General features: G+C 46.2%; 1 protein-coding gene across 6 annotated transcripts in view; it reads left to right on the top strand.

Annotated features, from left to right (window-relative positions):
• The window catches only part of TECTA (tectorin alpha), a 66096-nt gene extending 50059 nt beyond the window's left edge, over positions 1–16037 (top strand). For 4 of the 6 annotated variants that reach the window (XM_077839658.1, XM_077839662.1, XM_077839657.1 and 1 more), the window contains 9 exons: positions 1102–1382; positions 2945–3055; positions 7482–7684; positions 8536–8699; positions 9427–9675; positions 10912–11074; positions 11917–12004; positions 13307–13423; positions 14349–16037. In XM_077839658.1, coding sequence (XP_077695784.1) covers positions 1102–1382; positions 2945–3055; positions 7482–7684; positions 8536–8699; positions 9427–9675; positions 10912–11074; positions 11917–12004; positions 13307–13423; positions 14349–14449 — 1477 coding nt within the window. In that variant the 3' untranslated portion in view covers positions 14450–16037. Of the gene's footprint in view, positions 1–1101; positions 1383–2944; positions 3056–7481; positions 7685–8535; positions 8700–9426; positions 9676–10911; positions 11075–11916; positions 12005–13306; positions 13424–14348 lie in introns of those variants that run through there. The other 2 variants (XM_077839659.1, XR_013348578.1) reach the window with 2 other exon arrangements.
• Positions 16038–26644: the final 10607 nt, after the last annotated feature.

Genomic DNA, 26644 nt, shown 5'->3' with positions numbered 1-26644 from the left:
AGTTGGTACGTCAACCTCTATACATGGCTTGTCCTAAACTGCAGAGATCTCCCCAGCTCAAATCCCTGTATGGGCCACCCCTTGGGGTGGGTGGTTGGCAGTGGGGATTGAACCTGAGATCTCTGCATCTTAGAGCATGTGCCGCAACTGCCTGAACCAAAAGACCCGGCTCTGTTAGTCACGGCTGAACAGGCTCATTGACCTCTCGGAGTCCCTGATGATGTTAGAGGGGGACAGAGGGCATGGGCTACACAGTCAAAACTTCTACAGAAGTTAGCGGGAGTTTTAGGTGTGCCAGTAGCAGGCCAGATTTTCAAAGGCTCCCTCTGCCCAACTAATCTGCACCTGCCAAAGTTCTGCCCATGGTACTTGCACATATGGCTAATGGCGAGCACAGAGTCTACCATTTAGGTGGTGATAACTACATACCTGATTGGAGGTGCAAGTCAGAGAGTTAGCTGTGGAAGCAGGAGGAATTAAGGCTGGGATTTTGTAAATAGCCTAAGGGAGTTAGGCACTCAACTGCTGCTAAAGTTCAATAGGATTTGGGTACCCTTAGATTCCTTTGAAACTCCTAGCCAAAGAGGGCAAGATGGGAAAAATACCTAAATCAGTCAATGGTGCTTGGGTTCCTAGATCGCTTAAGCACATTTCCAAATCCCACCCACCAGGAATTATGGATGCAAGCAATGAAGATGCAAATCTTGTACATGGAAAGAGAGGCCAGCCCTGTAAAAACCTGGCCTTGGATGTGAAGAGATGCTTACCAAAGATTAGGGAGGAATCTAATCTTCAAAGGGGCCAGCCCAAGGACTACAGCCCACTTGGATCTCTGGCTGGCATGGGATTTAAGTGGCCCATAGCCCTTGTACTGGCCTTCTGCACAGGGGTGAATTTCACCCTGGATTCATGAGGATCTCATAATGAGAGGTGAAAAGAACTAGGAAATACATGGGAGGGGACAGTGGGGTAATAATGAGGAAAGAACAAGGTGACCTGAGCGGTCTATTTGTCTGTGGGCTCACCTCAGGAGAGGATTTAGGGACTGGTTGTTTCACACGATTCCAGGCTGATGTCCTTCGTTTAATCTCTCGCTCCCAGCTGTAACGAGCTCCAGTACTCCCAGTACGCCGCCGCCTGCGACAACGTGCAGATCCAGAAGCTGCAGAGCGATGGCTACTGCCTCAAGCTGACGGACATGAAAGGCTTCTTCCAGCCCTGCTACGGGCTGCTGGATCCCCTGCCCTTCTACGAGTCCTGCTTCCTCGACGGCTGCTACAACCACAAGAAGTTCCAGCTCTGCGGCTCTCTCGCCGCCTACGGGGAGGCCTGCCGCTCCTTTGGGATCCTCAGCACCGAGTGGATAGAGAAGGAGAATTGCTGTAAGAGCGCTATTCTAACCCTATTCCGTTCTCTGGCCAATAGCGCCTATCGCTTAGGAGCACCATCCTCTGTATCCAGCCGGACTGCAGGCTCAATCAGCGAGAGGCTAATGCAGAGAGATGGGAGCCAGAGCAATTAGCGATAGGTCCCCTAGATCGTTTGGAACCTGGCTACCTTAGAGGCGACCTCCATCCCGATGTGCTACCGTGGCTGCTGAGTCAGCAGAGGGACTTCTGTGGTAGCTTGCCCTCGATTGAGGAGCGGAGACAAATATTGTTGGTCAAAAATTTTTCATCTAAACTGTTTTGTTTTTGTTTTTTAACAGAAAACTGAGTTTTGGATAAACTTGATATTTTTCACAAAGCGTGCATTCTTTCTGTGGAGAATTTCAATGTGTCATTGAAAAACTGAACGCCTGAAAACCAAAATCTTTTTATTCAGATATCCTGCTGCAGTACCTCATGGGAGCAGTAGGTTGGTTTCTTCATGTCCTCTTTCTCCTCTGTGGTCTGGGCTCCCCAGCTAGACTACATCTCCCATGATGCACCATGACCAGGACTCCTGTGAGGCAACCTCTCACCAACATGAGGAGGAGACCGTGGTGCATCATGGGAGATGTAGTCTGACCAGGGAGCCTGGCCTACAGAGGAGAAAGGGAGCATGAGGTACCTGAACTACAACTCCCATGAGGCACATAGATAACATTTTGGAGTACAAATATTTTGGTTGTCAAGTTTTTGCTGAAAAGTGGACATTTTCACGGGGTGCAGGGGCAGGGCAGATTTCATTCTCCATCCAGCTCTAAAGACAAGACACTGTCTCTGGAGGCTCCTTAACTAAGCAACATGCTCCCCCTAGTAGTCCACCCCAACTGGATCATGCTCACCTCCAAAGTATACTGGCTGTGGCAAGCATTTGCCTGTCCTAGGGCTAAGGACATATTGGAGATGTTCTTCCGCTGGTGTTCTAGGGGTAGGTGGTAAATGATCCAAATAGTCTGGGTTGATGCTTTGTTTGTAAAGTACCCAGAAGCCCTACCTGAATAAATTGTTTGTTAATATCGGTCCATGCTGTGGGAACTTCACTTTCCCCAGACTCAGTGGGAGTCTGATGCCAGTCCAGTCCTCGCCTGAGTAAGGACTTTGAGGGCAGCATTGTTAACCTCAAGTACTCATAAAATCACAACTCCAGCCCCAAGAAATCATGAGATTGGCTTAATAATCATGAGATTTTTTTAAAAAAAGTATACATTCATTTAAAAATAATATGGTGGGTACCTTAGACTTCTAGTTCCTGAGCCTTTAGGTCAGACTCATTTTATGCTTTCAAGCTTTTCTCTGCAACCAGGAGGGCTAGAAACTGACTTTTTTAAAAATGGAAAGCTGATATTCTCACGTATTCACATCACTCCAGGAGCTGGGGCTTTAAAAACACATCAAATAGCATGAGATAAAATTGCTGGAGTTAGCAACACTGCAGGGGTTTAGTGGGGTAATAAAGAATTGTCTGGGTACTGGTCTGAAAATAAAGTTGTTGTCTTCGTCTGTCTTTTCCTTTTTAGCAGGAGTGGTTGAAGATCCCTGTGTGGGGGCCGACTGTCCCAACAGAAGCTGTGAGCTTGACAACGGAGGGGAGTTGTGCGGTTGTATCGAACCTCCACCCTATGGAAACAGTGAGTGACCCCACATGCATCCACTCGGTGTCTCAGGAGGCTAATTGCAACGTTGGCTCTCGTGTTTTTAACTAAGTTAAAAATGGGCCTTACGTATTTATATGGGACACAGATAAGCCAACTCCTTCAGCAACCACTTCCCACTCAGACCCACACAAACTTCGAACCTCAAATCCAGTGGAGCTACAGTACACTAGGGAGGAAAGGTGTTTATGTGATTAAAGCACCAAGACTTGGTTGTCAAGGCTCTTTGGTTCTACTCATGTCCCTGCCACTGACTTGCATTGTGACCCTGGGCAAGTCACTTCCCCATGCTTCAGTTTCCCAATCTGTAAAATAGGGCTAATGATAACTGCTTCACATAGGTGTTGTGAGCCTAAAGTCACTAATGTTCGGCAAGCGTTATGAGAATGTGCTGTAGAAGAGCAAGGTGGTGTTGGGTTGATTTGTAACTCCCAACATGTCAGATCGCATCTAAAATCTGGTCCCACTGGTAAAAATGGAGATTTTTTGATGATTTTTATTGATTTTCATAAAGAAACTGACAGTGAAAAGTACAAAAAGGTAAATGACTTTACAGCTCATATATGTTTCCAAATATTGCGTGCTTCATGCGATTTCCAATAAAATTATGGAATGGTGCAATTTTACAACTTGTCGAAGTTGCAAGACCGGACATTACAAAACCAGACAATACTACAGAGACACAACATGTTAGTGTGTGGGATAACATACCATGAACCAAAACCAGAAATTCACAAGTAGCCACAGACACATCACACAGCCTGTCCATGCTGAAAGATGACTCCTGCCTGGAGCAGACTTTCATACAATCAAGGAAATACAGGGGCAAATTCTCAGCAGATGTAAACTGGCATAATTCTTCTGATTTTGGTGATGCTATGCAGATCTATGCAACATGAGGATTCAGTCCTAGATATTGAAAACTCCTATTAATTCAGCTAGTCTTTCCATCAAGGGCCAACAAAGGAGAGTTTCCAATGGTATATTTTCTGCTATTTTAGTCAGCCTTGTTTTCAACTTGCTGGAAGCCCCTGGGCCTCACATAATTTCCTTACAAATGTGCATACATTTTTAAAAATCAAAAATCAATTTTGCCCAGTCCTCTTCTCTTCAATCAATGGATATAAATTGCTTGTTGTCTAAGTTCAGTGGCAACAAAAATCTGCTCAGCTTTGTTCTTCACCTTGCAGTTATGGGGAATGGGGAGCAGCCGTCACATTAACAGGGTTCAGAGGCACTGGATTTTGCAAGCTACTTTTGACCCTTCTTCTGTATTGTGCATGCATTCCCTTCCCCAGCTCGAGGACATAATGGCACAGACCATACAAAACATGCTCAGTCTAAGGTAGGCGAGAACACGACAAATGCAAACTCAAAACTGGCTAATAGAGGAAAAGGATTTGGTGAGAAAAGAACCCTAGCCCGCAGTACAAACCAGCCTCCCCTGAGGGGAGGGGCACGGAAACAGATGTGGCAAGGGGTGGCTAATGTCCCCCTGGATCTGCTCATAGATACAATCCCTAGAGAATATCACCACTCCCCAAAAACCGCCTAAGCCAGCACAGAGGGCCCGAGCTGTGTCCTATCAATCCCCCATACAAATAACCTTTACGAAAGCATTGTCCAAAGCTCTTCCAAATGAAGTCACTTTGCCCATCCCATAGTCCTTCCATTTGAGGATCTCAAAGCACTCTCCAGACATTGAATTAATTTCCCCACCCTGCGAGGTAGGGAAATGCTACCCCCATTTTAGAGATGGGGGAAACTGAGGCACAGAGCAGTTAAGTGACATTTTCAAGGTCACCCAGTAAATCTTTGGCAGAGCTGAGAAAAGAACCCATATGTCCTGAAGTCTCAGACCCGTTCTGTTGTCACAACTCCAAAAGCAAAGAAGAATCAAGACAGCTTAAGCTGCAGGACAAGATCGAGATGCCAAGAACTTTTAGGAAACCGTAGCAACTTTTCTCACAGTGTCATCATCAGACCGACTAGCGTGACGATGCAGAAGAGTAGCCAGCTCATAGGCACGTCGGCAGGGACTCAGACCCACGTAGCATAGGCGGCATACGGGGTACAATCACAGCAGCGTCGCACCACCAGAACTGGTAATATATGCAAATGCACACTCCTAAGCACCAAGCATATCCATCTTAATGAAGTTACAGTTAATCTGCCTTGTTTTATTTTGCACAAATAATGGAACTCTGAAGGCAGCACAAATAACATTCAGTTAACAAAATAAATAAGACTCCAGAAAAGACCTGGAGATTAGGAGAGTATGATCTGGTGGTTACAGCCGGTGCCAAAGGAGTCAGGACTCCAGGGTTCTAGTCTTCAGACTCATCGCGTGACTTTGGGCAAGTCCTTTTCCTGCTCTGTGCCAAAGTTTCCTCATTTGTATAGCAAGGGTAAGGATACTTAGATAGTGAACTCTTTGGTGTCGCTGTTTTGTTATGTCTGTCCAGTGATGACAGGCGCAGTCCATGAGTAGGGCTCCTAAGAGCTATCCCAATACAAATAATAATAACTAACATTTATGTACCAGCTTTCATTCCAAAGGCTACCCATATAACCCACTGGGGCATGTGTTACATGGTACCCATCTATAGAGGGCATGAGCTGTTATAGCCATACTCTAGGGGGCCCCAGGCTCATGAGCTCGAACAGGAGCAGCTCATGCTTTTAGCTCTGGGTTCAGCCGCCCCGACGTGTTGGCCAAGGGGGAGGCAGTTCCACATGCACCAGTGAAATGCAGCCACCTCTGGGTGTCCAGGGAGAGGACTTTAGGCCGAGAACATCCCACCAAAACCCCCAATTCTGTTAGAAAAACTCTCCTGTGATCGTTAACATCCACACCAAAGCTCAGATTTTGAGGCCTAGAAGCATCATGGAAATCAGTCTAATTCCCTTGGGGAGATGAAGGGCTGAGTCAATGCTGCCAGGATTTCAACCTATGGCTCCAGAGAATAGAATCTAAACTATCATATGGCTACATTGCCTATAAACCTGATGGCTAGACCACTAAGACTTCCCCTTCAGCTCTGTCACTCTTGCCTCGGTGACAGGCCTCCCACCTAGGATGACTAGACATCCTGATTTTATAGGGACAGTCCTGATATTTGAGGCTTTGTCTTACGTATGCACTTATTAACACTCACACACACACACACCGTCCTGATTTTTCACACTTGCTATCTAGTCACCCAACTCCCAGCCCACTATCTGTAAGTAAGATACTATCTACCTGTGAATTCTGAGGCTTGTCTTTGGAGTGATTCATTGATGCTGTATGGATGGGAGAGCCCACTGCGTAATCCTGGCTGGTCACTTTCAAGACAGCGGCTCACACAGCCGCTGCAAGTGCTTCAGGCCAGGACTGAGTGCCAGCTTCCCTGTTGGTGGGTGCAGTCTGCATCCACAAAATGAACTGCCTGTGCAAATCTGAGCACTTGCATTTCTGGCTAATCCACCTTGCACCTTCAGCTGAACCGTGGGTGCAAACTGAGCCTATAAAAGGGAGTTCACCCTTCTGAACAATTAACCTCTTCTATCCTCATCTCATCTAACAGCTGCAGGTACTGTGGGTCATTTCATTGTTCAGTTTATGCTAGTGATGGGCCTGAATTGTAGGGGCCAGTTTAGTACATTGTAAAATCATAGAAGATTAGGGTTGGAAGGGACCTCAGGAGGTCATCTAGTCCAACCCCCTGCTCAAAGCAGGACCAACCCCAACTAAATCATCCCAGCCAGGGTTTTGTCAAGCCGGGTCTTAAAAGCCTCTAAGGATGGAGATTCCACCACCTCCCTAGGTAACCCATTCCAGTGCTTCACCACACTCCTAGTGCAATACTCTTTCCTAATATCCAACCTAGACCTCCCCCACTGCAACTTGAGACCACTGCTCCTTGTTCTGTCATCTGCCATCACTGAGAACAGCCGAGCTCCATCCTCTTTGGAACCCCCCTTCAGGTAGTTGAAGGTTGCTATCAAATCCCCCCCTCACTCTTCTCTTCTGCAGACTAAATAAGCCCGGTTCCCTCAGCCACTCCTCATGAGTCATATGCCCCAGCCCCCTAATCATTTCCATTGCCCTTCACTGACCTTGCTCCAATTTTTCCACATCCTTTCCGTAGTGGGGGGCCACAGTCATGGGTTCAGTTCCAGATCGGGATCTGAATTTCCCAAAGTCAGGGGGATAGGTGGGACTGTCGGACCTAGAGTTCTGGTTCAGATCCATCCCTATTCTATACGTCCTTCGCTGGTCCAAGCTTTACTGATGGTACAATAACTGGTAGTTCTATAATCTCTAACGCTGATGTGCACAGAACATCCCCCTCCTGACTGGCCAGCTCAATGCCGACTCTCAATTGTTATCCTTTAAAACCACCCGTGTTGCTCCTAGACACGCATGACATCATCGACGCAGAGGTGACCTGCAAAGCGGCACAGATGGAAGTGTCCATCTCCAAGTGCAAGCTCTTCCAGCTGGGCTTTGAGAGAGAAGGCGTACGCGTGAATGACCGCCACTGCCCTGGCATCGAAGGAGAAGACTTCATCTCCTTCCAGATCAACAACACCAAGGGGAACTGCGGAAACATTGTGCAGGTGAAAGAGGAGTGGGGGAGGCGGCTCATATTTAATGGTGCATGGTTACAAAGTAGATGCTGCTGGGGTGACATGTGGAAACACATGCCATGGAACAGAACCAAACGGCAAAGAAAGGAGAGAGAGAAACACGCATTCCTTTCAGTGTCAGGTTTATTATTTGAGCTCAAATGTCACGATGGCTGAATAATGCTTCAGTGCTTCATTAAATTACATTAGGGGATGATCACATACACACTCTTCACAGTGTGGGTTCTTTCTTTCTATCTTTGTGTTCTGATAGGCAGCTCCAAACACTTTTGTGTGCATGACAGAAGATACAAGGTGTTAGCGCTTGTGTACTGTCCAAATTCCAGCCTGGGTGCTTAAATTTTGCCTACTTAAACTTTCCCCTGATATTTCACTGGAACATGGTATTCATGAGGACTGTTAAACAGATGATGTGTTCTTCCCCAGAGGTGGTTGCATTTCAGTGGTGCGTGTAGTGTGTATCTGTTGCGTTGGGATCTTTTATGATGAATGGTGCTGTTATAAATTTAACATCATAACCTCTGTACACATTTAGAGTCTTTTTTCAGTCTAGTAGTAAACGCAAGCTGATTTATTATTATTTATAATCTATTACTGCAATGTCCAGAAGCTCCAGTCAGGGATCAAAGCCCCATTGTGCCAGGTGCTGCACAAATATAAAACAAAAAGCCATCCTTGCCGCCAAGCAGTTCACAATCTGTCTGCAAATTATTTTTTATGGAATGACTTTAATGTGCTGCTTTCAGAGCTGTGAACTGGAATCGTGATGGATGTGTTAACCCCTAAAAAGAATAAAATTTGTTTCTTTTTCTCTTGCACAGTCCAATGGCACTCATATCGTGTACAAAAACACTGTGTGGATTGAAAGTGCAAACAACACTGGAAACATAATCACCCGGGACCGAACCATCAATGTGGAATTCTCATGCGCTTATGAGCTTGATATCAAAATTTCTCTGGATTCGGTAGTGAGGCCAATGCTTAGGTAAGACTGGCCTGTGTGTGCTTTAGATTTTCCTGTTTGTGTGTGTGAATTTAATGCTGGTCTGAGAGCCCGGAGGTTAAAGTCTCCTCTATTTAACCTGGAAAAGGGAGCTAGCCTAATTCAGGCTAGAAATGTTAACGGTGAGAGTAACTAACTACAACAACTACCCCCACAAGGGCGTGGTGGATTCTACATCACTTAATGTCTTTACATCGAGAATGGAAGGGGTGGGGTTTTTTTTGTAAAAAATGTGCTCTAGCTCAACCATAAGATATGGGCATGATGCAGGAATTATTGGGTGAAATTCCTTTGCCTCAGTTATCATAATGGTCTTTACGTTATGAATCCACAGTACAAGAACAGTATGGGCCATGGAGGGCTAGCTTCTCTCATGCTGCTCCAACAATTTGTCTAAGCCTTGATCTGTAGGGGGCCCTTTAAGGAATTTGCATGGCCCATTCAGTCTTTGGCCTCCGTTATATGCTGCCAGTCAATGATAATTATGGTGGCACTTGTGGGACTGAGAACATCAAACCGGGGTCACATCAGCCACCAAACGTCCATTGGATGGTAACAATTTTCAGTTTTGCAGTATTCAAACTAGTAACCTAGATATGAAAAGCTCCATCTCCTGGTCCCTGTCCCTTAGACCCTATCCATTACCCTCCCCTTTTGTAGAGGACGATCTTTCTGTTGCTTTCTCATGAGCTTTATTTCTTTCCTTTAGTGTGATTAACCTGACAGTCCCAACACAAGAAGGCAGTTTCACAACCAAGATGGCATTGTACAAAAACTCATCCTATAAGCACCCCTACCGACAGGGTGAAGTGGTTCTAACCACCCGGGACGTGCTTTATGTTGGGGTCTTCGTTGTCGGGGCAGATTCCACACACCTGATTCTAACGCTGAACAAATGTTATGCAACCCCTTCTCGGGACAGCAATGACAAACTCAGATATTTCATCATCGAAGGAGGGTCAGTGACATCTGGCAAGATTTTTCTCTCTGTTTTATTTTCCTTTGGGGATCTAAAAATCATTGGCTGGTGTAAAGCAACAGATGGTCTGAACCTAGGAACATTACAGGAGGCTTATTTCTTCCTCTAATGCATGCACTAAGGTCTGCTGTCCCATACCAAAATAGAAGGACCATTGATCTGTACCTCTGTGGTTATTCCTAGCATCCCAAGGGAACGGCCAGAGGTGCTCAAGTGTCATGCTGAAGAGCACAGTTTAAGAACCTAGAAGAAGGCTGTAGTTGGACATCTAGCATTGCCTCTGGTGGTGGAGAACCTGGACTCCATGCTATTCCCTAGACAGGCAGATGTTTGCAGATATCAGTATACTTGGTTAAATGTTGGCCCATTTGTGGATTATTTCTGGGAGAAATTCTAACAGTTTTAATATGTTACCACCTGCATTTGGAGTTAATAACAATAAAGCTTTGCACTTACATAGACCTTTTCATCCAGGAGCGACTAGGTGCTTTGCAAGGTGCCATTACCCTCATATGGCAGATGTAGAAATTGATGCACAAAAGAGAAGTGCTTACATGTTCAAGAGTGTCCACTAATTTGGATGCTCAACACAAGACATCCAGGAGGGCCTGATGTTCAGATAGTTTTGAGCTCACACAGCTGCTATTGAACTTACAGGAGCCTGTGAGTTCTACACCTCTGAAAATCAAGCCCCAAGGGTTGCAGCTTGGGCATGTAGGGCTAGTGGACCCTTCTATGCCATCAGGATAGTGGCAAGGTTGGGAACAGAATATGTACATCTGCTTCCACTACTGAATCCTTATATGACGTGGGCAAGTCAGGTAACCCCGCAGTGCTTCTAGAATGTCTCGAGGCATAATTAATTACTGGTGTAAAGGCTCGGAGATCCTTGGATGGCAGGGGCTGTAGAAATTCAAAGTTTATTAGTCATCAGAATAGCTTGGCATTACCTCAGTTTACTTACCTCACTGCAGCAAACAGTAAAGGGGAAATGTTTTTTTAATAAGGCATGGCCTCGAGCTGCCAAATTGGGGCTTGGATTCTGAACAGTCCAGAGTTGAGAGGGCTCATAAGGGGGAGTTCAAGCAACATCTGGAGAAAAGGATCATTTAGTTTCCCTGTTGACATAACTCACAAACACTGGGGATCTGTAGAATTTTTTAGAAGCTCACAACCATTCCTGGACCCAGCTGAGACTCTGTATTTTTCTCTTAGTTGCCAAAATATTAAGGATAACACCATTGGGATTGAGGAGAACGGGGTATCCCTGACCTGTCGCTTCCACGTCACCGTCTTCAAGTTCATCGGGGATTACGATGAGGTTCATCTCCACTGCGCCGTCTCCCTCTGTGACTCGGAAAAATACTCCTGCAAAATAGTACGTGTGTGCGGCCTTAGGGTGTTCTGTGGGCTGGGTGGTGGTCCATGCTGGAATCATTTCCCCAAGGCCACTGTGTGGCAGGCGAACAGTTTCCTGGGGGCTACTCCCGGGCATTGTTCCAAAGGGAGCAATGCCCAATAGATTAACATAAGAATGGCCACACTGGGTCAGACCAAAGGTCCATCCAGCCCAGTATCCTGTCTACCGACAGTGGCCAATGCCAGGTGCCCCAAAGGGAGTGATCCTAACAGGTAATGATCTTGTGATCTCTCTCCTGCCATCCATCTCCACCCTCTGACAAACAGAGGCTAGGGACACCATTCCTTACCCATCCTGGCTAATAGCCATTAATGGACTTAACCTCCACAAATTTATCCAGTTCTCTTTTAAACCCTGTTATAGTCCTAGCCTTCACAACCTCCTCAGGCAAGGAGTTCCACAAGTTGACTGTGCGCTGAGTGAAGAAGAACTTCCTTTTATTTGTTTTAAACCTGCTGCCCATTAATTTCATTTGGTGGCCCCTAGTTCTTATATTAGGGGAACAAATAAATAACTTTTCCTTATTGACATAACTTTCCTCTCCTCACTCCCTCATCCTCCCAGAGCCTGGCACATGGTTTGCCCCTGTGCAATTAGGCTACATGGAATCCCACCCAGCAGAACAAGTTCAGGTCCACTGTATCAGAGAAGAAGGGCCAGAATTTTCCCTTAATGATGCTAATCCAACACCACTGCAGCCTCAATGGGAGCAAGGCCAAATCCAGGGTTGAGATCAGAGACTAGCGCACGGTGATCACAAAGCCTTGCAGTAATCGCCCCTTGCGGTTTTGTTTGTTCAGAACTGCCCCCAGAATTCCAGGATGGCCACTGAGTATACCAAAGAGCCCAAGGAGCAGATCATCTCGGTAGGGCCCATCCGGAGAAAGCGTAAGTGTGCACAGCTAAGAATGTAGAGGAAAATATTCCCTCCTGTGTAAACTATTCTGAACCTTTGATTATTAAATGGGCAAGCGCAAGATAAATCATAAATATATTGAGAAACAGGGTCCTTTTACCCCATCTGAATGTATTACAGTAGGAAGAAACCCATTTTAATCGTGCAGGTTTCACCATTTGTTTTTACATTTGTCACATGTACATTTTATGCAGCAGGGCACTAAAACTCAGCTGACCAGTTTCACGTTTGATGTCTGGTCAGTTTCACCTTCTGGTTCTCCTGAGCTGGCAACTCTTTTCAGTTCTGTGCATCACTTCGTAGGGGAGAGAGAGTCCCGTGTGGAGCCACTTCCTCACCCAAAACCCCACGCTGCGTGTCTGCCCATTCATCCCTACATGTATCCGTCCTTCCCCTTCTCTTTAGCCGAGGTATGGCTAAGGCATCTCTTACCCTGGACCCAACTTCTCAAAAGCATCCACCAGCTCTAGGCATCCCTGTCCTTGGGTACCCAACTAGAGAGAGAGTCTCATTATTAGAAATGCTGAGCACCCACTGCCAGCCCCCAGTGAGGTGATTTCTAGGGCAGTGGTTCCTAACCTGTGTGGTCCACAGCCCCCAGATGGCAGAATATGTCTAAGATTTCCAAAGGGGTCCACATCTCCATTCAAAATATTTTAGGGGTCGGCAACTGGGAAAAGGTTGAGAACCACTCTTCTAGGGAATGGCTTCCTCCTCAGTTTTCCTTTCCATCCTAACTCCCCTCTCCGCCACACCTTCCTTCTCCTCCTGCTCCTCTTCCTCAGCTTCTTTTCTCCGTTTCCCCACCATCCTGACCAGCGGAAGGTTCATCTTTCCTCCTTCTCCCCAACCCACGCCCCCGTGTGCTGATCTGGAGGAACAATTGATAGACGGGTCTTTACCCAGCCCATGGCCAATGGAGATTGCACTGGTCTGTGCTTTGTGGGCTCTGCCTGACGAGCACTGATCAGTGCACTTGGGGTCGGTGATTTTGCCATTGACTTAAGTGGGAGCAGGCTCTCTGGTCCTAAGCTAAGTGCAGGGCTGTCCAAAGAATTGATGTGGGTGGGTCTGAATCAAAGCCTCCCTACCCTTCAGCGGCAGGTTGAATGGCACCGTAGAGCTGGGTGTAAATGCAACGGGGGTCGGGGGGGGGGAATGCTTTAATCAAGAAAATGCTTTCAGTGTCATTTCTAGCTATTAAGCTTTGTAATGCCCTTTTCCGTACAACTGCGTGCTGCTCTCTCCTGAGCCCCCGATCTCTCCTGTTCCAGGGTTAGACTGGTGCGAGGATAACGGAGGCTGCGAGCAGATCTGCACGAGCAGGGTCGACGGGCCCCTGTGCAGCTGTGTTACCGGGACATTGCAAGAAGATGGCAAGAGCTGCAGAGGTGACTATCTGAAGGGCTGCCTTAGGGAGGCTGGGTAGATGGAACAGACGAGCAGCATGATGCAGATGGGAAAAGGGATTCTTCTTTTCAAACCCCCCTTTAAATCTGTATGGAAAGACCGTAGAAAAATAGTCCTGTCTCCAAGACACAAAGCTAAAAACTAGATCTAGATCCAGGGTTTGGGCCCATCTCTACCATTAACCATCAGAAAAATTAAGAGAGAATGGTGAGGAATGGAACTGAAGGGAACTGCTGGAAAAAGAATTGGACTTTGGAGACTTCTGAAATAAATACGTGTGTTTCAGAGGCTCGGAACATTAAAGGAATAAAAGAGGGAGGGAGCATTGTCATCTAGCAGGGAGATGGGGGATTAGGAAGTCACAGCTCTTGGATTCGATGCTGATTCCTGGGAAAGCCATTCCTGCTCACACATCAGCTAGGTTGGGGTGCTTCCATTTTTGGGTACCCAACTGGGAAATACCTTGGGACCTGATTTCAGCACGTCTCCGAGGTGCTGAGCACGCACACACACATCTTGTTGAGGTCAGTGGAAGCTGCTGGTGCTCAGAACCTCTGAAAATCAATTCTCGGAATCTCAAATTCACTTGAGTGGACACTTCTGAAAACGCGGGGCTTTCACCTTTCTGTGCCTTGCATTCCCCATCTACAAACAATAATATCACCACCTTCATCACTAGGGGGCTTGTGCAGCATCAGGTGATCCTTGGACGAAGGATGCTAGTAAATTGCAAGGCGATATTATTACTGTGACTCACACCCCTGATCGGCAGACTCGTGCTGTCACAGTGTAGAAGTTTTGTCCTTTCGAGACTCTCACGTTTTGATCTCTAAATGATACAGCCTTTGATTATTTGGAACTGCGCCTTTTTTGATTTTCAGAACTGTTCTCTGTCTTTCCCTCTAGCCTCCAGCTCTTCCATTGGACCTCAAGCTTGGCTCATTCTTCTCATCGTAACCCAGCTGTCACTATGGCGTTTTATCTATAAATCAGAGCCGACCTCGTAATCAATTGAAGGCTTCTATTTAAAGTACTGTAATTTACTTACTCTGAATCCCTGTAGGATAAAAGCATGTGCCCCTGACTCACAACCTGTACCACAAACAACAACAAGTGCTTTTAACTATCACAATGCTGAAGGCGGTTGCCTGGTACACCAATTTAAATGAGGTTACGAGCTACTTTAATACAATGGGCGGTAACAGCAGCCACAATTTCAGGTATGGAGCCACAGCAGAAAACACTTGACCAAGATCTTCCTCCTTTCTCAAGTCTCCATACTGCCTTCTTCTCATATTCACTTCTGGCACCTCTTTGACACCCTTACAATGCTCCCCAGCCTCTCTGCTTACAGTATTCCCTCTTGCTTCCCCTTTCCCTATCCTGCACAGCCCCACATTCATTGTAGCCAATAGCAGTGTTTCCCTTGACTTCAGTGGGCTTTGAATCAGGCCGTAAGCTCCAGCTAAGTTTCTCTCCTGACTGCTCCCTCTAGCTTTGCTTGTGCTAGAGAAATTTACCTGTGTAAGAACCAGTTTAGCCCTTAGGGCACTTTGCACCACACAGATATATTTCAATGGGGGTGCAAGAACTGGTTGGAGCAGGCTAGGCTTTCAGCAGGCTAAAAAGCAGATCAGTCTAAACCAGTTTGGTGCCACTGTGGAAACAGACAAGCTAAGAGGGTTCATCTAGTCCGCAAAGCGTTTTGATCTCTCCCAGAATCCACTGCTTCTGGGAGTGGCACTGAGAATTCTGAGAGGCGAGGAAATGATTTAGAACACCACTAGTGTGGACACAGGATACCCTAAACCGTTCTTAAACCAATTCGACATCGTTAGTATGGACGCAATGAACAGTTTGAACTATAACTGGTTCAGTCCGCTAGTACGGTCACCACTTTCATTTTGTTCAGTAGCTCCCACGTGTCCCCTGGACATCAGAGTCTTCTTACCCTTCAAACTCCTTCTCAGCCCCTCTTGCAAATCCATTTCAGACCCATCTTGCTCCTCGTGTGTTAATGATCCCACATAACTCCAGGGCTGCCTGTTCTTTCTCTTCTCAGTCCTGTCTTTAGATCATAAGTCAGTCACAGCAGGAACGTTTTCTGCTCCTAACCATGTGGATTTTTTATTTTTACTTACTAGAAAACACCCTGTCTGTCTATGACACAGTATCAATAATAAATGTAATTGATCAGAGTCAAGCACCCATAACAACACCTCTCAGCTTGTACCCCTGTCATTCTCTCAATTGCAAAACAGCCATTAAATTCCATTGCAGCAACGTGCCAATTGAGAGGAGTGAATTGCCTCTGATGCAATTTAGTGCTGAGATGATTGAAAGGTTTGACATGCTCTGAAATCTTAAATTTTTTAGCCTGAGCTACCGTTTCTTTCCTCTAACGGGATCCACACGCTGACTGCAAATAATGATTGCTTTGTACCGAAAAAGCAGCTTTTCCCCCACTGGATTTTTTTTCTTGTTTGCATCTGGGCAAATCTTTCCCCCCACTACCACTTTTTTTTATTATATGAATCGGCCAAATAATTTAAACATGTTTTATTCTTAAATAAATGTTGTGTTCAAATATTCTCATTTCCTTGGTGCACTGAATGCTCATTCTTATTTAAAGCTGCGGACACGTGGTCACATGAACTTCATATGCAAAAATAGGGCTGATTCTTTATTCCAAGTTAAAGAACATCAAGCTGGAAATAAGATGCATGATTTTAACAGAGAGGGTAATTAACCATTAGAACAGAGGGGTGAGGAATGCGGTACATTTTCCATCATTTGTAGTCTTTAAATTAAGACACTCGCTGTCTTTCTGAAAGATGTGCACTAATTCCACCGCAGGCTATTGGGCTTAATGCAGGAATCGCTAGGTGAGGGTCTCTGGCCTGGGTGATGCACAAGGTCAGACTAGATGATCACAATGGTACATTCTGGCCTTGGAATCTATTCACCTAATGTGTGCTTTTGTGACTGTTCTGTTCTCTGTGAAGCTCAGAAGTCACTGTGGGCCCTTCTGAATCTCAACATATGTGAATAAGATTTTCTTGCTTGCTTTCGTCTTGTTTTAAATGAGGTACCCACCAGCTGGGAAGGTGGCTGAAATCAACTCCATTCTTGGTAACTCTCCTAAGGTTCTGGCACTGCCTACCTTATGCTTTGAAGGAGGAAGCCTGGTCTAGTGGTGAAAGCAGGTGGTTTGTGTTCTATTTGTGACCTTTGTCCACTCACTTAATCTCTTTGTGCCTCCATCTGCAAAATGGGGATTGCCAATGCTTTGAGATTGTAGCAGCTAAATTGCATTCAGTGGAGGTGAGAGGTACCCCATTCAAGTCCTCCCACAGTTCAGGATTTTGGCACAGTGTAGAGAAACCTCAGGGCTGCTCTAAATTGTACTGGCTGTTTTCAGCCCTCTACGGGGCTATTGTGCTACCTGAGGATTGCTGGAGTGCAGCAGCGTTCTATGATCCTAAACCAGGGAGTCACTGAAGCCAGCATTCGGTCTGCTTAACACTACCAGAGTTGTGCAAAGCAAACAGAACAGGGGGTCAGGATCTGGCTCAATATGTTTTTACTGCAGCAGCCTCCTGGAGGGAATGACGACAAGTGCCTTGGAGGAAGAAAATTTCCAGTGTAGCGCTCCTAAGCCAAATTGCTTTTAGGAAACGCAAACACCTAAATCATTCAAAGGAGATCACTGGAATAGCGCCTCTGTATCTTCCTCTGTGCAATACCATATCATTGAGGGAAACGCAGGCGACTTGTATTTTATGCCAGAACCTATTTCCCCAGCATGTTGACAAATCTGGGAGGATAAGCTATCTCAGTGAAGTGTAGAAAGGCACATAACAGGAGGAGGGAACTGTCATGTAATATTTAGCGATCCTTTTTTCACTGCATGTGAATTCCTCTTATGTAATCTGATGAAGGAGCCGGCAGTTGCTGGGCTCTGAGTAATATGGCTCTTTTCTAGCAATGATAGTTTAATTTTGCACGCTGAAATCTAGCTGATGCATAAAACAGCAGCATAATAAAGGGACCAAACCTGCTTTGTACTGACACAAGTGAGGAAAGAAAACAACCCTATTTTGTGGAGTATTTGGCTGCTGCAGCTACTTGCATTGTGCATTTTAGAGGATATACTTCTCTTAGATATTGCAAGAAGACATTATAGCCAGGTGACAGTGGTAAAAATGCTTGTGTCTAATCTGTACCAGCTCAGCATGGACAAAGCCTTAGGGGCTTGTCTACATTTGAAAGTCAATTTTGATTAAGGTTGGATGTGAATTCTAAGTGTAGCAGGTGTTCCTGAATAACTCTGTGTGTAGACAAGCTCTAAGGTCAGTAGCAGAGGTGGGGGAAAATATTGTAATCCCCAGATCTAACCACTACATGTGCTCTCTCCTATAACTTAAAACTGCCATGGCACTTCTCTCCTCTGTAATTTCCATGTAATCCTTTGATCTAAACTTCCTATTTAGTAGTAAGAGTGGCTTTGGAGGAACATCCCTAAAAAGGCGAATGGAGTGTGTTTAAGTTAGTGGCTAGAGGAAGTAAACAGGACTTCTACTACTGACCTGTTTGACCTTGGCCAAGTCATTTAACCCTGCTGTAAGTTATTTGTTAATTGGGTACCCTGCCATCCAGATATTAAAGGGTGAGGCTCAGACCTGTTGTCTTTGATACTATTAGCTCAGAGATAGCACTTGTTGTCTGTAGATCTCAATGTACTTAGGGGATGGGGGTGTTGAGAAGAACCTAGTCTGGTTATCAGGGGCAGGGTTTCTGTTAGCTGATGGAAACAGGATCACATCCCACATCACCCCTTTCCTGCTGTTGCAGGAAAACCTCCCCACACTGGAGAAGTGTTACTCCTGTGATGAACAGAGTGGGATCAGATCTTTGGGGAGATGGGGTTGGGAAGGGCATGGATGCCTAAAACAGAGGTGAGAGAAACAGCAGTAAGGAAAAGGGTTGTAATACAGCTGGGCTGTAATTGGCTGTCTTATGGAGGGAGTGAAAGGTGGAGAGAATTTGGAAAGGGGGTGTGCTGCCTCTCCTAGGGGAGAAGAGATCCTCATGGTAAAGTAAGGCTTAATGGGTACTATGTCTTCATGAGTATATTGCAAATACCAAAGTAAGGTCTAGTGTAGCCATGCATGTTTATAGCAAACAGGTGATGGTGTTTCTGTTCTCAGGGGAACATGGCTGTAGAGGTAAAGGCCAGAAGCAACCACTAGCTCACCTAGGCTGGCCTCCTATATATCATAGGCCCCCAGCACCACCCTGCACCTGCCCTTAACCCAACTGCTGGAATTAGAAGTATTGCAGCCCTGAGGAGACTAGACTATTATGAGCCACACAGAGAATAGGGGAGATTGAGATGCACTAGTGCCAAGGTCCCCACCCAGGCAGGGAAGTAATGGAGAGAGAGACCCAGATAAACCTGGACAGTGACCTGCTCACCCCTTGCAGAAAGTGAAACCCCCCAGGGTCACTAACAATTTGACCAGGGGAAGTTTCTTCCTGACCCCACATGTGGCAATCAGACCTTGAGCATGTGAGCAAGAACCAGCCACTCTTGCACCTGAGAGAATGCTTGGTGCTACCCCACAGCCCTAGCCCTCTCCCTCCATGGCCCTGATCTTCAGAGGAAGGGGAGAGAAAAACAATGCACTGGTAGAGAGGGTGATTGGAATATCCCCTCCTTGCCCCTGCTGATGGCCAACTGAAACCTGAAGCTTCAGTTTTAGGAATAGAATACAGACATGCTGAGCCCTGCCACTGAGCACCCCAAGCAGTTCCTTCATCTAATTGCATTCATAAATGTACCCATCTCTCTCTTCAAGAGAATTAAGTTGTTTACCCCACAGCTCCTGCTGGGAGGCTGTTCCAGAACCTTGTCTCCCATCCCCATCCCACATGGTTAGAAACTTAACTTCCAGCCTGAATTTGTTCATTGCCTGTTGATATCCATTTGTTAAGGCAGGTGCATTTACTGTTTAGTTCTGTGAAAAGCAGCCCTTAAGACATTGAGCCAGCTGCCTGTACTCCCCTTTCATATTCCAGGAGATCTTCCATGTCTTCCTCTGCCAGATTATTTAGGTCTGTCAAGATAACATCTAAAGCCTGAAAGACAAGAGAAATCCCAGACTTAATATGAAAGAAAGCGAGGTTGGGAGCTGATCTGGAAGAAAAAGGGAGCTTAATACTTTATTTAAACTAAGGTATTTTAGCAAGTGACGCTAAACAAAGGAGACAATATGCTGAAAAGATGGATCCAATTTTCAGAGATGACTCAGACTACAGCTTTTGTTTCAGATTTTAACAGAAAAATTGTGTGTCTCTGGAGTAATCCAAGACAAAACATAATATCCCTTCAGATCTGAGGCAGTGAAGGTGCTATAGTCTTGAGAAATAAAAACCTGAAGGCACAGGAAAAAACCTACAAATTAAGGATTTTAGGGTCTATTGTTCCTTTAGTGTAGCAATAAATTTAAAATTGCTTACTATATTGCCATCTAGTGGCTATTTCCAGATAATAGATGTAGTATTGACAACTTTACCCTGAATTCATCCTGAAATTGTGCAGCCTTTGGGCCTTCAGATTCAACCTGATCTTCAGAGTCAACTCTGAAATAATGCTATGTTCCTGTCAAGCAAAGGTACTATCTTCTTGTGTGCCAGGTGTCATTTTGAGGACAGTTCCCTGGAAACCATGAAATGCCATCACTTAGCATCTGGGCAAATGCCTATTGTGATGAGATGTGCTGTGGGATCTTTAATGCCTGTGCAGAGAAAAAGGGATCTGTGGTGTATGGCATCACCTACAAAAAAGTCTCCCACACAGCTAGCTGTGTGGTACTCAGTATAGCTGCCTCTGAAGGATAAAGGGCTGAAATGCAGAGTGATGTAACCTTCTGGAGAAGAACAAGAGTATAGTCTAGAAGAAGCATGGGGAGGAGAGGACACTGAGCATCCTAAGGGTTAAAAAGAATTCAGAATGTTAGTGGTGGTCTATCTAAATATGGGGGAGAGAACAGGCTGGGTTCAGCAGAAAACAAAATTACTACAAGTACTGTTGTGTATAATCCCTTGTGTTACAATCAACCCTTCATCCTTAATTAGCCTTGGTGGATTTCTTCCCTCCACCTCCCCCCCGCCACCTTGCTGTACAGGGGGAGCTACAAGACAGCAAAAATCAACCTCTAAATATGAGGTTACTTACCACCTCAAAAGCTTTTTGATAGAAATCTCCCAGCGGAACATTTTCAGAGGTAGTCTGCTGCTGCTCCTGAATGCTAAAGTACTGCCTGACGAGAATATTAAACATCCAACCTGGGAGAAGAAAGAAGGATTCAGGTAAGATGTTTGAGCAGCAGTGGGGAGGACCCACATCGGGGCGGGAATGGCAGGAGAGAAAATCAGCAGGTTACTTTCTAGTTGTAGACAAACAGCATTTCCAGTCCTCCATTTAAGGGCCTGGTTCTGCATAACTTTCTTGCGTGAGGTAAAGGAAAGCAACCAGCACAGAGGGGTTCTGCTGACAAACCAAAGCAGATGATTGTGCCATGGTATTATTCATTTTCTATGATTGTGGTGCTTAGGAGCCCTAGTCTCAGACCAGGACCCAGTTGTACTAGGCATTGTACAAAGCAGAAAGATGGGTCCTGCCCTGAGAAGCTTACAGTAGTGTGTCTCTCATTGTTCACATATGCAGATTTAAGTAGTGCCTTTCCTCTGAGCATCTCCGAGCACCCTACAAACAATTGCGCCTCAAACACCCTGTGGCTAGAAGACTAGTATACAGAGATGGGGCCTGTTTTTGAAAAAGCCCTCTACCCGATGGAGCATTTCAGGTTTAATGAAAATAAGCCACGCTTGTGTGGCTCCTGCACTGTAGCCACGTATGTTGTTTGGGCCTCATCTTATGGCTGTTGGCCTCAGTATAGGAGCTAGGCTGAGCCCTTCAATTGGAAGATCTTCGGGGCACATTTTACCAACTATACTGCACCCACTTGGTGCTGGTGCAAAATCAAAGTAGTAATGTTATGGATACAGGTAAAGTGATCTGGACAGTGAGCCAGTGATCAGAGCAGGGAATAGAACCAGGTGTCCTGTTTACTTCCTCTAGCCACTCACTTAAACACCCTCGGTTTCCCTTTTTAGGGATGTTCCTCCAAAGCCACTCTTACTAATAAACGGGGAATTCAGATAAAAGGATTAAATGGAAATTACAGAGGAGAGAAGTGCCATGGCAGTTTTAAGTTATAGGAGAGAGCACATGTAGTGGTTAGATCTGGGGATTACAATATTTTTCCCCACCTCTGCTACTGACCTGCAGTTTGACCTTGGCCAAGTCACTTAACCCTGCTGTAAGTTATTTGTTAATTGGGCACCCTGCCATCCAGATATTAAAGGGTCAGGCTCAGACCTGCTGTCTTTGATGCTATCTATGAGCTAATAGCACCTGTTGAGATATCAATGCACTTCAGGTGTCATTATTCCCATTTATGGGAGAAACTGAGGCAGTGACTTGCCCACATCAGAGTTCAGGTCTCTTGACTGCTACTGCAGTGCCTTACCCACTAGGTCATGCTGCCTCCCTTGAGACGGTAACAATATTTGCCTACTTCATAGAGGTGTTGCAAGGCTAGCAGTCTTCAAACTGCCTGTTGGATGCTCACATTGAAGGTGTTAAATAAGCACTACATATGATGTTTAAGAAGGTGCAGAAATTGCTCCTTCTCAGCTGTTCAACACTCACTTGCTAAAATGACACTGGAGTGCTCCTTCCCTCTAAATCCAGGGTCATATGTACTAGTCATTCCGATCAAGTGCTCCAGAAGAAAGGTGTCAATAAGTTTACTAGCAATTGCTGTAATCTTAAAGAGAAGCCTTAATTACTTTTCAAAAGGAACAGTTTTCTGGCAGTCGTTCAGAACCCTTTTTGCTGCTCCTGGGGACAACTGCCCCATTCTGCCAGCTGTGCTCACATGCATGGCCTAAAAGGGCTGCTGGGATCTTGTTTGAGATTGCTTGCAAAAGCATCAGGCTCCCTGGATTTAAAACACTGAGTTTATCCAGAGCTTGGTGGCAAGCAGGCAACGCCCTCCTAATGCCATGCCTGCAGTGGTCCCAATTCTGGGACTGACCCCTGGGGGGTAAGCTGTAGCAGCCTTGGAGTCACTTTTGTGGACAAAATTCCAACAAGACTTCCCTGCCCCCCATCAAAATGTTTCAGGGAGATGAGGTTTCTGATGCAACCTCATCAAAAATCATCTTGTTTCCTGCCAGCGCCCTTGCCCAGCTCCTTGGTAGCCTGGTGGGGAACTGAGAGACTGGAAACCCTGAGAATCCAGGCTTGTGGCTCCTCCCCAGCCTGCCTGGCAAGCTGATGGGGAGTCAGCTTGCCATCTGGACTGCTTTGGAGTCAGGACCTCAGGGCTTCCAGGGCCCACAGCTCTGGGGCAGTCTGCCCACTAGATTCAATTGCCCTGGAGCCAGAGCTCCATTCCTTTCATGAAGGACGTTGAAATTTTGGGGTTTTGTTCTGAAATCTGAATGAACCCAATGATCAAAATATTGAAATCTCCATGAAACAATTGCCCCTCTGCTCCCAGGTGTGTTGGCTTCTTGAGGCTACACAAGAGTGCAGATGCCCCACCCAGACAGCCCCCTTGCCCCTGGACACACCAGTTAAGATGGGCCCTGGAGAAGGCTAGGCAAAGGGTCCACTACAGCTGCTCTGTGCCACTGAGGGGAGGGGGGCTGCCCCACAGCAGGTTAAACCATATCACTGGATGCCAAAGCTGTGCAGAAGAGCAGTCCCATGCTCTCCAGTTTGCTAGAAATATGAATACCCCTGGAGCAATTCTGAGTCCCTAGCTCAGACATGGGCAATACAGCTAATCAGCCAGGGCCCAACAACAACTGAAGCTGGGTCAGCTGTGGAAGGGGCAGGGCAGAGAGTTTATCAGCTGAGCACCAGGGGCCCAGAGTCATTTTACTGACTGACCACAGAAAGGGCAGTAACAATTGCACCCTTTGAAACAAAGCAAAACTCTGGGTCAGTGGGGGAGAGCAGGGGAGCTCAATACAGATGAGCTCTCCAGTGCAGGCTAAAACAGAAGTTATGGGCTGTGTGCGGAAGTGAGCAGGGGAGGTCCCCTGGCTCAGATGCAGGAAGAGATCAAGGCCCTTCTGGCCTTTAACATCTACAACATGACCACCAGAGCAAATGTTTGTACAGTCCCTGAAGTGAAACTGCCAAGTTTGGTTCTGTAGCCTTATATTCACAAAAAGGAATCTGGAGCGTAAAGATTTGTTCAGCTATTGTAAAGCTTTCCTCTCTCCAAAGGACAAGTGGAGCAGGAGCACCAAAGGTAAGCAGCTCTTCACTTGGTAGGCTGAGGATCACTTTAACCCTCAAAAAATCAAACCCATTCCCAGGTGGCTCAACCTCTGGAATCCTGGTGTATCTGAGGGCTTACAAGTTGTGCTGTAGAAGAGGGCTCTAGTCTGGAAGCAGAGATAGCTCTGGCCAGGGCAGTTTAGGCGAGTTCACTGGAGGAAGTCTCATGCTCTTCTCCTGCTGCAGAAAACCCTCCTGGTTTTGTGCTTGGCATGTGACCTGCAGGACAGATTGCTGGGCAGGGGGGACAGAACCCCTGGGAACACATGGAAGGGCAGGCTTGTGGTTCAAGCAGTGGAGGGGCACTCAGGTGATGTGGGTTCAATTCCTAGCTCTGCTACAGATTCAGCCACTTCATCTCTCCAGGCCTTTGTTCCCCCATCTGTAAAATGGGGATAGCAGCCTGTCCTGTCTCCACCCTTTGTCGATCTGGTCTATTTAAACCACTAGATCTTCAGGGGAGGGACTGTTGTACAGGCCCTCAATCTCAGCTGGGGCCTCTAAGCGCTGTGTCTCCAAAGAAATAGCACCACAGGGAGGCAGGTGGGGAACAGCAGGAGAAATGTGGGAAGAGGAAGGGACCTGGCAATGAGAAGGCACATTAGGCTGATAAGCAGGTCAAGCTGTTAGGCTACCATGAGAATGTACTCACTGTTCTAAGGGCTAATTTGGTAAAGAGACTGTCTCTGCAGGAAAAAATGCCTCTCCCCTGTGCACACTGTCTTAAAGCTGCAATTCCAATTAATATTTTTCAGTCAAATATAATTCCCTGTAATCTCTTGGAGCACAATAAGGGGTGTTTGTATCACTACTTGCTGTGCTGAGCGAGCCCATCTCCTCATTGCTTAGAAATGTGGCTCACTTGCATGGCCCATCATTCAGCCCAGGCTCAGTCCTTCAAGCTCTAATTACTTGGAAAGAGCCATTCCTATTGTCTTCAAGTGTAATGCAGCTAGCCATCTACATGCATTTGCATATCAGACAGGGCAGTGTAATCTCTGCAAACAAACTTCCTGTACACTGTACAGGGTCTGTTCAGAGACATGCTAATCCATTACAATACACACCAGGGTTCCTGCCATATGACAGGGTGTAATCTATACCTTACCTGCCAGTGACTCAGCATGTCAAGTCCTGTTTCTACTTTAGTGCTCAACCAAAGAGCTTTTCACATTGTGCCTTTCCACCTCCTCAGTAGTGAGGTGGTTTTTCCTTTAAGGGCGGTCTGCCTGGGTTCTGTGTAACTGGGAGGAAAGTCACTTTCTGCTGGTCTCTGCCCCCACAGGAAATGAAGGGATCAATAGGAAACCCCACATGCTTCCCACTATTGCTTTGCTGAGAAAGCTTCTGTGTGTCTTATGACTAATCAAGCTTATTTAGATTAGTGCCTCAGGACCAACTAAGATCCAAGCCCCATTGTGCTAGGCACTGTACGAATGCAGAGTGGTAGATGGTCTTGTACCAGACAGCTTTCAATTTAAACAGATGAGTGATGCAGTGACCCGGGTAACAGTGCAACTGTCATGTTAGGGCCACAATTTTGGGGGGGGTGAGGATGGGGTTTAGTTCAGAGGTGATGAGTGAAGAGAAAAGTGTGAAGGCAGAGGAGATGCGGTGGGGAATGGGACAGAGCAGGGGAGAACAGGAGGGTTGAGTTGCCCGTGATATCAACACAGAAGTGATAAAGAGGATTGTGTCAGCTAGTCATTGATCTGTAATCTCTTTTCCATTAGAGATCTACAGACACTGGCTCATTCCTCCCCACGGAATGAAGTGTAGTTTTACCAGGGGTGTATTTGGTCCAGGGGGCTTTTGATTGGCATCTAGTAAACCCAACACACGTTTATGGGAGGAGTGAGATGAGACTTGCACTAGGCAGCCAGATGGATAAATGGCTCATAAGGGTGTTGAACTTTTACTTCCTGTCCTCCCCTTCCCTCTGGGAGGAGGCCTGTTATCCAACAGTGAACAAGAGTAATGAGGCATTGAGGCTGTAATGTTCAAAATGCAAGATTTCGGTTTCATGAGATTTTATCTCAGGACTTAAAACAAAGAACAGGGCCACAAGTCAGGAGATCTCAGTTCTATTCCTAGCCCTGCCACTGCCTCCCTGTGTGGCCCTAGGGCCAATCACAATTTGTGATTCAGTTTCCCCAATTGTCTCTTGTCCACTGAAGTTGCAAGCTCTTCAGGGCACTCCCTTGCTATGTGTCTGAACAGAGGGGGGTCTATATCTTGGTTAGGCATTTGGGGGGACTTGTGGGGAAAAAATCAGGCCACTTTTGTTGGGGAGCTTAACTTCAGGCCCCAGGTTTGAAAGTGGTGGGGTGTGAGCATGTTTTATTACATCTAACAAAACCTATGTTAGAGAGTTATTCCAATACTTGAATGAAGCCAGACTGGGATGATGCCTCTTAATCATGGTCCAGTACTCTTAGTTTAATTTTATAATCAAGAAAATGCATAACTGAGTCTGTCCAGCCTTTTAAAAAGCTCTTCCTACTGAACTATTCTGGATGTACTGTATATTGAACTTGGCTTTTCAATTGTACCAGATGGTGACTTGCTGTCAGGTCTGATTGCCCACATGGGTTTCTCACCAGAACACTGGAATTAATTTCTTACATGGAATAACCCATGCTGCCACACATGCTTCAACAGTACCTGGCTTTGCTGCAGCTTTATCATCTTGGCGTCGTAGTCACTGAGAACTGAGTGAGCTAAGGCTTTAGCGTCCTCCTCGACGACCTGTGAAATGACCTCTTGGAGAATAGCC

Source organism: Eretmochelys imbricata, chromosome 22, assembly GCF_965152235.1.
Source record: "Eretmochelys imbricata isolate rEreImb1 chromosome 22, rEreImb1.hap1, whole genome shotgun sequence".
Taxonomy (NCBI): Eukaryota; Metazoa; Chordata; order Testudines; family Cheloniidae; genus Eretmochelys; species Eretmochelys imbricata.
Note: the sequence above shows the minus strand (reverse complement) of the source record. Positions and strands in the feature narration are given on the sequence as shown.